The sequence below is a fragment of the Magnolia sinica genome, chromosome 9, assembly GCF_029962835.1.
Source record: "Magnolia sinica isolate HGM2019 chromosome 9, MsV1, whole genome shotgun sequence".
In the NCBI taxonomy this organism is placed as follows: Eukaryota; Viridiplantae; Streptophyta; class Magnoliopsida; order Magnoliales; family Magnoliaceae; genus Magnolia; species Magnolia sinica.
The window spans coordinates 11,055,401-11,068,361 of NC_080581.1; the positions used below are offsets into that span (position 1 = coordinate 11,055,401).

The 12,961-nt window shown below is 38.2% G+C and overlaps 1 protein-coding gene across 2 annotated transcripts in view; it reads left to right on the top strand.

The window, feature by feature from the left end:
* The first annotated feature begins 306 nt into the window (after nucleotides 1-306).
* The window catches only part of LOC131256879 (uncharacterized), a 40,433-nt gene continuing 27,778 nt past the window's right edge, over nucleotides 307-12,961 (top strand). Inside the window, exons 1-9 of one of the 2 annotated variants that reach the window (XM_058257960.1) lie at nucleotides 307-583; nucleotides 687-890; nucleotides 1,334-1,470; nucleotides 2,281-2,430; nucleotides 2,964-3,065; nucleotides 5,443-5,607; nucleotides 5,847-5,957; nucleotides 6,848-6,945; nucleotides 9,642-9,765. In XM_058257960.1, the coding sequence (XP_058113943.1) occupies nucleotides 529-583; nucleotides 687-890; nucleotides 1,334-1,470; nucleotides 2,281-2,430; nucleotides 2,964-3,065; nucleotides 5,443-5,607; nucleotides 5,847-5,957; nucleotides 6,848-6,945; nucleotides 9,642-9,765 (1,146 nt within the window). In that variant the 5' untranslated portion in view covers nucleotides 307-528. The remainder of the gene's footprint in view (nucleotides 584-686; nucleotides 891-1,333; nucleotides 1,471-2,280; nucleotides 2,431-2,963; nucleotides 3,066-5,442; nucleotides 5,608-5,846; nucleotides 5,958-6,847; nucleotides 6,946-9,641; nucleotides 9,766-12,961) is intronic. The other variant, XM_058257959.1, reaches the window with a different exon arrangement.

Consider the following 12,961-nt stretch of genomic DNA (forward strand, 5'->3'; position numbering starts at 1 on the left):
AGACATTAACCATTAAAAACTTTTTGTGACCACATAAGTTCTAGATCAAGCTGATGTTTATTTCGCCCTTTCATCCATGTCCGTAGGACCTTATCCGCAGGTTCGATGGCAAATGAACATTATGCTGCCAAAGTTTTTAATGGTAGGCATTTAATGATCACAGTTTCCTATGGTATGGTCCACCTGAAATTTTTATATGCTTCAATTTTAAGAATATACATAAATGATATGAAAAAACGGATGGACGGTGTGGATATATAACAGATCCATCGAGGTGGGCCCCACCGTAAGTACTTGACGGAAGTCGGTCAGGTCTCGACCAGACTGAACCCGCGACCGTCTCCCAAGGCCAACAGCCCTAATAAAATTCTCCCGCTCTCTCTCTCTCTCTCTCTCTATTTGCATTTGCAAAATCCCTCCAATACCTAATAACCTCCTTCAAACCTCGCAACAATCCCTCCAATACCTAATAATCTCTCCGTCAAACCCCGCAACAATCCCTCCAATCCCTGATAACCCTCTCCAACCATGGCTGCCGTTCGTAGGCTCATTCCTCTCCTCTCTCATTCAATACCAGCAGAAGGTCTGTACATACATACATACAGACATACATGCATACATACACTCCTTTTTTTAGGAACCGTTTGATTTCTGGGGGCATTTTGATATGGTTTTGTGGAATTCAGGTATCGTAGTCGGCTTTTTGCGACGGAGCCTCACATCGAGCAGGTTCTCCGAGGAAAATGCTCTGAAATACGATGAAGAAGCCGATGACGGCTTGCCTGCCAGAGGCGAGATCGAGAAGATCCGGCGCGAGTTCCACAACGCAAAACGGAGCTTTCTCAACATCCCCGCCACACTCAAGGAGATGCCCAAGATGAATCCTGAAGGTTTAATTTCTCATTTCCTTTTCAAATGTTATGATTTTAGTAGCGTGCGAGGCCCGCCTTTTCGTGATGCTAACCATTCAGGTGGTGGGTCATGTTTTGGATGGGAGATGCTGAAGATCTCCCCAACTGGATCGCTAGACGTGGACCGTTGGATGTAACTGTCCGTTTGAAAACCGCCAATTAGATGGCTATGATTATATGTTGCTGTATATTGGGCATTGGCCACCACGTGATGTGGCCCACCACATGAACGGTTTAGATTGAAGGGAGCTGGGTTCCCACCTGGGCCATTGTTGGGCTGGACCAAAAATAAAAAAACCTTTTCTTTCAATTGGGTGCTGTAAAAACTGCTATCTCTGTCTGACACACATAAACATTCTTTCTTCTTTTAGATGTTGCAATTTTCTGAATTCTGATATTTGTTTTTCTAATCATGAATTTAGGTATTTACGTGAATAAGAACCTAAGATTGGACACTATACAGGTTTATGGATTTGACTACGACTATACGCTGGCTCATTACTCTCCATACTTGCAGAGTTTGATTTATGACCTGGCAAAAGAGCACATGGTTAACGAGGTTAGTAGTGATGGATATCAGTAATTCAGTAAACGGATCTAGTTTTGTAGTCCGTTGCAATGCTGGCTTCCTTTCTGATGTGCATGCCGTAGGAAATGAAGGAGCGATCAAGCTTTAAAAAGTTGGGTGTTAGTCATTCATTTCTAATGAAATGGGACACACACCCGATTTTTTTAATTTTTAAGTTTTTTATAAAAAAAATTGTTTGGTTTGCTGGAAAGTGCCACCACCTGATGATGATGATGAATAGGCCAATAGTCATGGTTATTAGACTTATCTTAGTTGTTGCATTGGTGGTCTATAGATGGATGATTGGAAAAGGCTGAGCAAAACATGAATATGGTCTGATTTTGATGTGCCAAAATTGTACCAATCGGACAGATGATTGTCCAATCATAGTGGTTTTTGGGCTATGATTTGTTCATGTGGTGTTCCATGAGCAAGTTTAAAATCTTTGCTGGTGCACGTATTGGTTGGCTTCAAAAGGGATGGTTGCGTTACGTATTGGATCATCCACAATTTCTATCCTCCTTATTTTTGTGTATATTTTGATCCAATTTCTCTTCTTGTTCTCTCTCTCTCTCTCTCTCTCTCTCTCTCTCTCTCTTTCCACTTCTTTCTCTTCATTATTTTCCTTCAAAAAAAGAAAAAAGGAAAAAAAAGACACAGTTCACTTATTGTCATTGTTTTTTTTTTTTTTTGGAAGCGTAATGGAATTTTATTAAAAAACCCGCAAGCAGTGTCATTGTTTTTACTGTCTATACAATCCGAGTTTACTATTCTATTCTGTGGTTGATGTCTTTGTGTCAGCTTCGTTATCCTGAGAGTTGCTTGCAATTTGAATACGATCCCACATTCCCCATCAAAGGTCTATATTATGACAAGCTGAAGGGGTGTCTTCTGAAATTGGATTTCTTTGGGTCGATTGAGCCCGATGGATGCTTCTTTGGACGTAAAAAGGTACTACATCTTGTTCGTTTTGAGTCATGTACACATTTCTTATGTGTAATAATAAGAAAAGAAAATTCCTGCATACCCAACTTGTTTATTTGATTGCTATTCCCAGTGATTCATGGAGTTGTGAAACATAAGCGACTGTTGCAAGTTGCGACATAATATATTGTTAAGAGTATCTAGGTGCTATTAATTTGAATCTTATGCATCCTATTCGTTCAACATTTCTTAATTTATTAAATGAAAGAATCCTTTATTGTGGGCCACCCCAGCATGAGAAATTATTTTGGCTTTCAATTGCATAAACTGATTTTGATGCCGTTGACTTTTAATGGCCTAAGCTGATTATTTAATGGCTTTTGTGTGTTCTTCTTCTTATTCTTTCTTGTTTCAAATCTTATTATTTTTTTTCCAGCATATATTTCTGCTTTCAACATTCTTCACCTTCATTCGGGCTATTTAACAATTGCATCAAAAATTTGAAAACCTCCATTCCTCTCTCTATTGTCTTATTTTCTTTTCATATTATTGACAAACAGCTCAGCAGGTCAGAAATAAAAGAGATATATGGCACGCGACATATTGGCCGAGATCAAGCACGTGGACTTGTTGGTCTCATGGACTGTTTTTGCTTTAGTGAGGTAGGATTCGGTTTTAGGTCTTTGCTTTTTTCCATGTAATACATGCAGGCTAGGTTGTTTCATATCGTACGTTTTAAGACATGCTGGGCAATGGTAGAAATAAATCTTGTTTACTTGTCACCAACATGTTTCTTTCATTTGTTCTCTATATACGTCATACAATGTTTTGTCTATTATCTCCATTTGCCAATGGTAGAGGAGAAAAGAGTGCACTTTTAAAGGTTGATAGTTCTTGAAATTAAGCCGTGGATAAAGAAACATGGATCAGATGGGCCAAGTCTCCTTGTCACTCCGTGCTAGGCATATATCTTCTTATGAACCTTCTATTTCAAAGGTGGTCACTGTTCGGATTCTTTTTTCACCACCTAGAATAATGGATTCCTTACTGCCCTCTTAAAGCACTGAGTGTGCCCATTATGTTTCTAATCCTGTTGGGTTGATAATAATGTTCGAAGCACTGTATAAAAAATGATCTTGGTTCATCCATTCCCCAATTAGTGCCTTGTTAAATTCCTATGATCCTATCTCGAGATACGAATTGCTTTGTACAAACTAATGCATTTTGAAGAATATTGGTAATTGATTGGCACAATTGTGTGCATGCATTTTTTGTTTTGCGTTGAACCAAATGAATCCTCAGCCTTTGCCTTGAGAGGGAAACAATGACCTGTTAAAGGTTGTCTAAGAAACCACACCAGACCACTCATATAAACAACAAGCTGCCTTTCTCTTCTCTCTGCAAGTCTAAATGGCTATGAACTCAATAACCTGTTCTCCATTTGAAACGTTGCCCTCTCCTATCATACCTGGCCAGATAATCTTAGCTTTTAGATCTTGACTCTCTTGTGTGAGACATGACCACCACTTGCCAAGATAAGAATTTCTCAAAAGCGTTCAGTCTTCGAGAACGCATTTGCCATTCCTGGTGAGAGATGTTTGCCATATTGTGAGATTTGGGTTTCAAACACGTCGATTCATACCTCCATGGCTGCATCCAATACACATAGATATACTCGAGTAACGTAGTTATCATCATCATCATCATCATCTAAGCCTTACCTCAATGGCTATATGAATCTTGTACCACCATCTCTCTATCGAGGGCTATACCTTCAATTAGACCATAGGTCATCAAGTCTTTTCTTACTACCTCAATCTATGTCCTTTTGGGCTTTCGCCTTACCTTTTAGAGCCTTCGACTTGTACCAACTCACTCCTAACTGCGCGTTTCTTGGTCTCCGTTGCACATCACCACACCATCTAATTATACGTTACTCCTCTTATCACCTATTGGTGATACTTCTAAGTTCCCTCGGATGCATTCCTTCCTAGTTCTGTCCTTCCTCATCTTGCCACTCATCCATCTTAACTTCGTCATTTAAGCTACACTCATCCTATGACCATGTTGTTCCTTAACTGCTCAACATTATGTCCCATAAAGCATGGTTGGTCTTATAGCTATCATATAAAATTTCCCCTTTAGTTTGAGCAGCATACGATGGTCACACAAAACTTTAGTGGGACATCCATTTCTTCCACCCAGCTTGCTAGCTTGAATTCTATGGGCAAAATCCTTCTCAATCTCTCCACTCTCATGAATTATTGACCAATGTATCAAAAGTGGTCATTTTGGGAAACTTCTTGGTTAAAATCTTAATTAATTCCTCATTTTCACTCCTATTGTTACTAAAATTGCACTCATATGCTCTGTTTTAGTCCAGCCAATTTTAAATCCTTCAGATTTTAAAGCATTCTTCCATAAATCTAGCTTTGTGTTTATGTCTCCCTCATCTTGTAAATCAAAACTATGCCATCTGCAAACAAAACACACCATGGGATATCTTCCTATAAATGCCTTGCCAACTCGTCCATAACCAATGCCAAAAGGTACGGGCTCAATGCTGCCCCCTGGTGTGAGCCTATAGTAATTGTGAATTCATTTGTCTTTCTAGTAGTGGTCCTCACATTTGTTACTGGTTCCCGATGCATATCTTTAATCATGTCAATATTTCCTCTTGAAACTCCTTTCTTTCCCAACACTCACTAGATTTCTCCAAGTCAATAAATACCATGTGGAGATCCTTCCTCTTGCTACCTGCGTAATGTAGATAGATCGATAAATATGTTGAACGGTAGGTTGTGGTCTTATGAGAAATCGTCTTAATAGTAGGCCTGGCAATGGGCCGGGCCCAGGCCTGGATTTTGAACTGGTCCAGCCATGCCTTCGCACTGGCCCTGCTCAAAATATTGATTTTGCTGGGCCTAGGTATGGACATTGCCAGCCTTACTTTAGACCTCAGTAAGTACTGTGAGTTATATGAGATTTCATTTGTTAATCTTATTTGTCTCTTGGTCTTGATTCTTTATTGCCTTGTAGGCATGTCTTATTGCAGATATTGTACAACATTTTGTCAATGCCAAGTTGGATTTTGATGCTTCCTATGTCTATCAAGATGTAAATCAAGCAATTCAGCATGTTCACCAAACTGGGTTGGTACATACGGGAATTCTTTCTAATCCTCGAAGATATCTCATGAAAAATGTAAGTGCTACAGCCCTATGCTTTCTTTTTGTTATTGGTTAAATAGTATTTTCATTCATGAAATTCTCATGGGCTCGACTTCATTGTCGAGATTGCAGTTCCTTTACTGTTTGAATTCAAAGAAGCTCTAACAGATGCCACTGTCTAGGAATTTAATTTAATTTATTTCAAAAGGTGTCTTCGAATTTAATATTGTCTCTCTTACTCTAGACTCATCGTTACATGTGTGAATACTCCAGGGACAAGTGCTACGCTTTTTGAGAATGCTAAGGGAGAGGGGGAAGAAGCTTTTCCTGCTAACAAATTCTCCATATTATTTTGTGGATGGAGGGATGCGTTTTATGCTGGAGGTATTTTTATTTTTATTTTTTAACGTGATGCCAAGCTGCATTCATTTCTCCTATTACTTTTGCAAGTCATTTTCGTGTGCGGGCCCCCGTCAATTCCTTTTGAGTTTCATTCTTGCGAACGTACTCCCCAGGGGGGATACTTAACATGTTAGCTACAGCACTGCATGGGTCGATGTGCACAGTGCCTAGTCACTGTTCGGTAAGTCCGTAAGCTCTAACTAACCAGATTACAAGGAAGCCATCAACCCGTCAATGGATTAGTTCGATCCAAAACTTGTTCTATATTCTATTTTATTTGGTGCTTTCGAGGTGCATTCTTGTCTAGAGGAGGAAACATACAGTGTCAGGCTGAGAAAGTGGATCTTTTGATGAAGTAAGAAGCTTTTAGGTTTTGGGACTACCTCACCGTGATATAGATCTGGTGGACTCCACATTAGCTATTCGCAGAAAATATCCCCATTACTATGATCATAACCACCTACCTTTTATTTTCTCTGTTAAATTCAATTATCAGCTATATTTTCGTAACTATCCATGTGCAGGCCATTGTCAGCTATATCACAATCATTTGTTTTTATAGCCTCATCTCAGCTATTTGGGGTTGGCTTTCTCATGAGTACTTGGCAAAAGTTTTTGACCAACTGCCAAATGACATCAGTCCTTTACCATGATTTTAGACCAGCTGGCGCATAGGTTTTGTATATTCTAATGTACCTTGAATCATGGTTTATTTCTTGGCTATCAATTTTTTTTGTTACTTATATTTAACACTCTCACAATTGTTTATTTTGTGACTTTTTGATAATTCATTTCCTTTGATAACTATTCTCTATTATGCTGAAACTTCCTTTGTGTTTGATGTTTTGTTTATCTTCTAAATTGTTTAACAGGATTCTAGTGGTAGTGGCGACTCTTGGAGGGAGCTTTTTGATGTTGTTATTGCTCATGCCAATAAGCCAAAATTTTACACATCAGAGCACCCATTCCGGTTCGTACCTTGAACTTCCTATCTTCTTTTATCTATCCTTCCCAGATTTAGTGCATAACTGCATATCTGACAGAGATAGAGTTCGCTTTCTGCTCCCCTTATGGTCAAGAATGATTTTTTGTCTTTGTAATTTACATCCATTTTCTTTTCCATCATATCTAACTACAAGCGTCTTGAATGCATTTGATGTAGATGAATGTTGGAGCAGATTTTGTTTCTTGGGCAAATTAATTCTGTTGATTGTGCAAAATTGTAACTGTAGTTCCATGTTGTGGCCAACATGCTCTTAAAACTTTTTTTTTTTCTGGTTGCTACAATTTACATTTTACATCTCTTTGCCATGCCTTCTGGTTTATTAAGAGAATTCATTTGATTGATGTGAATGAGACAGTAGGTACAACTTAATGTTCATTTGCAACAAGTCTGGAAGATATATGTATATGATAATACATACAATCCGTGAGACACTCAAATTATCAAATTAGACCTGTGGCAATAAATTTAGTGAATTAAAAAAGAATAAATAGGTAAAATTGCTATATTATATTAGATTTTGTGCTATTGCAAGTTTGCAAAAGGCCATGCTTGAATTGTAATGGCAAAATTATTGGGGTGTTTGAATCAGGCCTGATTCAACATTTAGCATCAGGATAAGGCTTAGTTGTGCAAATCTTCTACCAAAATCCTGCTCCAACTTTCCGCTGGGAAACGACATTATATGCTGCGCCATCTTCTGCTGCAACCTCATGGAGGAAGAGGTTCTGTTGGCTGAGCAGCTGCTAAAGCGACTGCATTTGGTGTGCATTGCCATCTCAGACGTTGACAAAAGAACATGGATGCTTGAATTAGATGACACCTACTCAGTCAAGTCCTTGCTGCAGTCTCCTGGTAATGTTAATACGCATCGGGATGCTGTTTTCTCAAAGATTTGGTCATCCCCTCTTCCCTTGAAAATCAGACCCTTTTTGTTGATTGCATCCCTAGATAGAATCCTCACAATAGACCATCTTAAAAACTAGTCATTTCTCTCTTGAAGAGATGTGTTCTATGCTAGAAGAATGAGTAATTGGTAAGTCACATGCTCCTTCACTGCCTGTTTGCTAGCGTGATTTGGAGGAAAGTCCTTAGCTTTGGCGCTCAAGCTCAATTTTGGAATGTTTCAGGTTGTCTGGTTTATTCGGTAAGAAAGAAATGACAGAATTTTCAAAGGAGCGTCTGCATTAGCTGATGCCACCTTTAGAGAAATACTTAGAAATCTCGTTAGTTGGGCTTCTGTTGATCATAGATTCAGGGTTTCTCTGCTTGTGATTTTGAGTGTAGCTGGTCTGAGATTCTTGGTTGTAGCTGGGAGTAGCCTATGCTTTTGTTCACTGGGTTCCTCCCCCACTGAGCACGTTCAAAGCAAATTTTGATGGCAGCTCCTTGTGCAACCCAGGGCCTGCTGGTATGGGTGTCTTTATTCATTACAATGGTGGGAGAGTGTTGATTAAATTCTCTGGGACTGGACCGTCACACAGACTCAAGCCATGCGGAGGCAGCTGCTGTTCTAAAGTCTATTAAGGTGGCTGTTGATTGTAGTTTGGTCCCTATCATTAAATGGGATTCCGGATGTGCCATATCTTGGTTTAATGGGGGTTCATTCCCTTGGAGATTAGCGGACTTGATTGAGGAGGCCTGTTATCTTGCTGCCATATTCCCATCTCTTTTGCTCAAGTCCCTACTCCCTAGAGAGTTAACGGGGAGGCTGACTTCTTGGCCAAGCTGTGCATGCTCAGAATCGGGAGTGTAGGTCACGGCCTACATCAATCTGACTTATTTCTGTAACGCTGCTGTTTTTTTTTTTCCCCTTCTTATGTGTTTCTGTATTTCCTCATCTTTTGGGTGCTGGCCTTTTGTTATGCCCTTTGTCCTCTTTTTTTTTTTCCTTCTTCTTCTTCTTCTTCTTTTTATTATTAATATATTTTTTTTCTCAATAAAGTTGCATTAATCCATAAATAGGGCTGCTCCCACTTCGAATCATGCTTTAGATTTGTGCTACTGCTCTCGATTCCTAGCTGTTTATAATAATGTTTTGAAACAGACGCGCTTCTTCACTCCCATGAACCTTCCATTGCTTCATTCTTGGTGCAACTATAGGATGGGTTGTAGTTGATTCACCATGTACTGTTTACTCCATGGCTTTCTTGAAGTATTGAGGTTGAAGTATTTGAAAATTATGGAGTGAATTACTATTTTACTAGTGCATGTATTGGTATCCATTGGACGCTTTTGGACAATATGGACTAGAATACCAATTATTAGTCTAATAAAGTGTAAATAACCTAATTGTATTTTCTTTTTTCTTCTTCTTCCCTTTTTTTAGCATTCAGCATTCTCGTTGAGGGCTCCAAATTGCAGTTATGTTGCTTTCAAGTTCGAGTTGAAAGGAATGTGACTGCAATCGTGAGGGCTTCTATGTCATCAGAATTATGGGAAACACCATTATTTTTTGTAGTTCCTCTCGATGAACTTTAAGTTCATAATTTGAATCACCTGTGCATCCTTATACAGCCTTTGTCACATCAATTATTCATGTGACCACCATGATATCAAGTAGGACATAAGCGTTATTTAAATTTTCTTTGAGTAGTCTATGGCTAACTATATCCATCATGCTAATGTTTCATTTGTTGACTTGCCTTTGGGCTTTTTTGTAGCTGCTATGATATCGAGAAGGACACATTAGCTTTCTCAAAGGTGGATGCTTTTCTGCCAGACCAAGTTTACTATCATGGATGCCTTAAATCGTTTCTGCAAATTACAAAGTGGAATGGACCTGAGGTATACCTTGTCTACATTTGCGTTGTGTACTTTGCATGTTTGCATATTTGACATACCTAATTGAAAGAAGACTTGTAATATGAATTCTCCAAAAAAAAGAAGACATCATTTGTTCGTAACTGTTTTTCTTTCACCGTTTACGTGAGATGGCTATATTTTATTAGTTTCCATTGAGACATGGTTCTCACTTCAGATCCTTGATTACATTTTTCTGTGATTATATAACTGCAATTTATTGCTTGTCTTTTACATTCTTCTCCATGCTTTCCTGACACCTTTTAATATATTTAATTCAACTAAAAACCACGGTAGTTGTTTTAGGAAGTCTCATGTGGTCTGGTAGTTAGAAATGTTCTCAGGGACGTGATTGTGCATGCCATTCAACTCAAATTTTTTGGGAGTCTACCATGAAATTCACTTTTGTTCAAAATCTGTAAGGGAGCACTCCTTCCCTAGATAAGCAAATTGTTTGGCCAATTCCCTTGACAATGGTTTATTGGATCTCCCATGTGTTGGGCCCTTGTACCCATTGCCTTGATGGATCCTTGCATCTTTTTGCCTGCTGGCCTTTTTGATAAAATCTGCTGTCATTGGTAGTAGTATTTGTCTCAGCGAGCATGTTGCTTGTCTGAAATGGAACGGGTTGAGCATTGCTGCTGCCCTTTTGGGTGGGTCTTTCATTGTCAAGTATGTTCGCATTTCTTTCACATATTGGACTATATTTGACAAGTTTCAAAATTGTGTGATATTCTGGTTACCCAAGTGATGTTGCTTGAAGGCGCTTCATTTTCTACAACATTGCCATGTTGGACATGTTTAAAAAGGTCGCGTGATGGACATTAGTTTCATCTTCCTTGTTGTTTGTATAGTTCATTTATATGTTGCATTTCAACAGATACGCTGTTGGAATCTGACATTGGCGTGGAGTGTGAGGTGCACATGGTGATTGCAAACTTGATAGCTCAGCTTGGGTGTAGTTGATGATTGCACGTGACTGTAGGCATCACAGTTTTTGGTTGTAATACCTGTATTCTTACACAACACTAGGATATGCTAGACAAGTTGTGCATGTTCCTTCAACAAAACCAATATCGCAGTCAATTTGTCGCAGACGAACTGCTATCTTTGGGAAGTCAAAGTCTGGATCAAGGTATTAAAAAAGGTTAATGGTAACAGTGGGACCTATTATGCTTTACGGGGCTGATACATTTTTTTTTTCCTTTTCTTTTTAAACTGGCCATAAAGTAATGGTGATTACAGTGGCCGTTACGGCCACCGTTACCGTTATTGAATACCTTGGTTCAGATGGTTGTGTTTTATAACAGAAAATTATTTTCATATTCTATATGATCGCAAATGGCTTTTCTCAGGTCCACTGGCTTTTTGAGGGTCTTTACAGACTTTCCTTTCGAGCTTTATAGTGCCACTTAATATTTATGATCGAGGACAATGTATTACTGAGACTCAACTTCTAAATTCACATCACTTTTCAGCAGCCCCTCTTTTGTTTGCGTTTTCTCTCTCTTTTTTTTTTTGTTTTTCCCTTCTGTTTTTAATGATATCTTCTTGCCTTTCAAAAAATAAATAAATTCACATCACTTTGGAGGAGATAAGAGATGCATGGTCATGGAGCATTTCACTTCATGGCTGACTGGAAAAAAACATTAATAGCTGAAATGAACTTTTGCTAGTAAAATTGTTTCTGTTTTGATCCAAACAGATGTGATTTTTTTTTTTTTTTTTGCATATGGGATGCTGAATCTGATGATTAGCGTCTCTAAGTGGTGCAACCTGGTTATTGAATTAATGAGATACCAACATTGAATCGCAAAGAAGTAGACAAGAATTGCACTCACAAGAATATTTGAGTAGAGTGGGAGAAATAACTTTATTAATATCAAAATTTTTATTACAATGCATAAGAAGAGAACTCGCACAGAGAATTTTTTTGGAATGAACACTTCCTACACCATCTCTCCTTTATAACACTAAGTGAATCCCTAATAAGAATCCTCCAACGAAGAGATCGTTTTCAAATCAATCATAGCTGACTTCAAATCAATGTAATGTACCTAAGATGGTAAAAGCCTAACAATGGTAAAAGCATTTATAGAAAATCCTAATTACATCTCTAAATCAGCCCCATATCTAATCACATCAACACGTCCCCCTCATATCTTCAATCACATCAATCATATTCCCCTCACATCTTCAATCACATTAATCACACCCCCCTTACATCTTCAATCACATCTTTAAATCAGTTCCCATATCTCAAAAAAATAGTAAATTGCAATCCTTGATTTAGGCCCCCAAATTTATAAATAAACAATAAAACATTAGCACATGTTAGGCCTTACGGTAGGCCATGGGCCTAAGTGGTTTGGGCCATACTTTGGGCCTAGATGGGCTTTAATTGGCTATGGGCCTGCATTACTAAGTTTATGCTATGCATAACGTGGTTAGGACTTAGGAGTAGTGTTACCGTATTGGTATCGCGCTACATATCACACCCACGTATTGGTTATCGCATGGGATATGTGGTTTGGATTGTGAAATTTAATGCACTTTTTGGGAAACATGGGGAAACACTATTGAATTTTTCAATGAAACTTCATGGATTGTTATAAAAGACATCAATACACACTTTTAAATCATAACATCATAAAAAAACAAGTGCAATCAATTTGGGAGAGATTGTCGAAATGTTGGTTTTTTTTTTTCAATTTCCCCTAAATCGGACCGCCTACCCCTAAATCCTAAAATTAGAGTGTATGTGATGATGATTTCATTAAACACTCCTACATACTTAGAAATTGGGCCCAATTGACCGCTGATAGAAGTCGAATTTTGAAAAAAATATTTTAAATATCTTTTTAATTGAAATTTTTTTTTTAATATTTATTTTAAATCTCCAAAACTACATGAATCAGTAGATCAGGCCTCATACATATTTGATTTCATATTTGGACAGTAAGTTGCAACAAATTTGAGAGAAATTGCAGATTTTCTCTCTCTCTCTCAATTTCCCCCAAATTGGACCACCTACCCTCAAATCTCAAAATCATGGGTTCAAATCCTTAATTTTCTATGCAAAACATGAAGAATCGAGCATTTCTAATCTTTTGGCATTGATTTGATGTGGTTTAAACAAAAAAAGGATCAAAATAAGAAAATACTCACCAAATCGAAATTG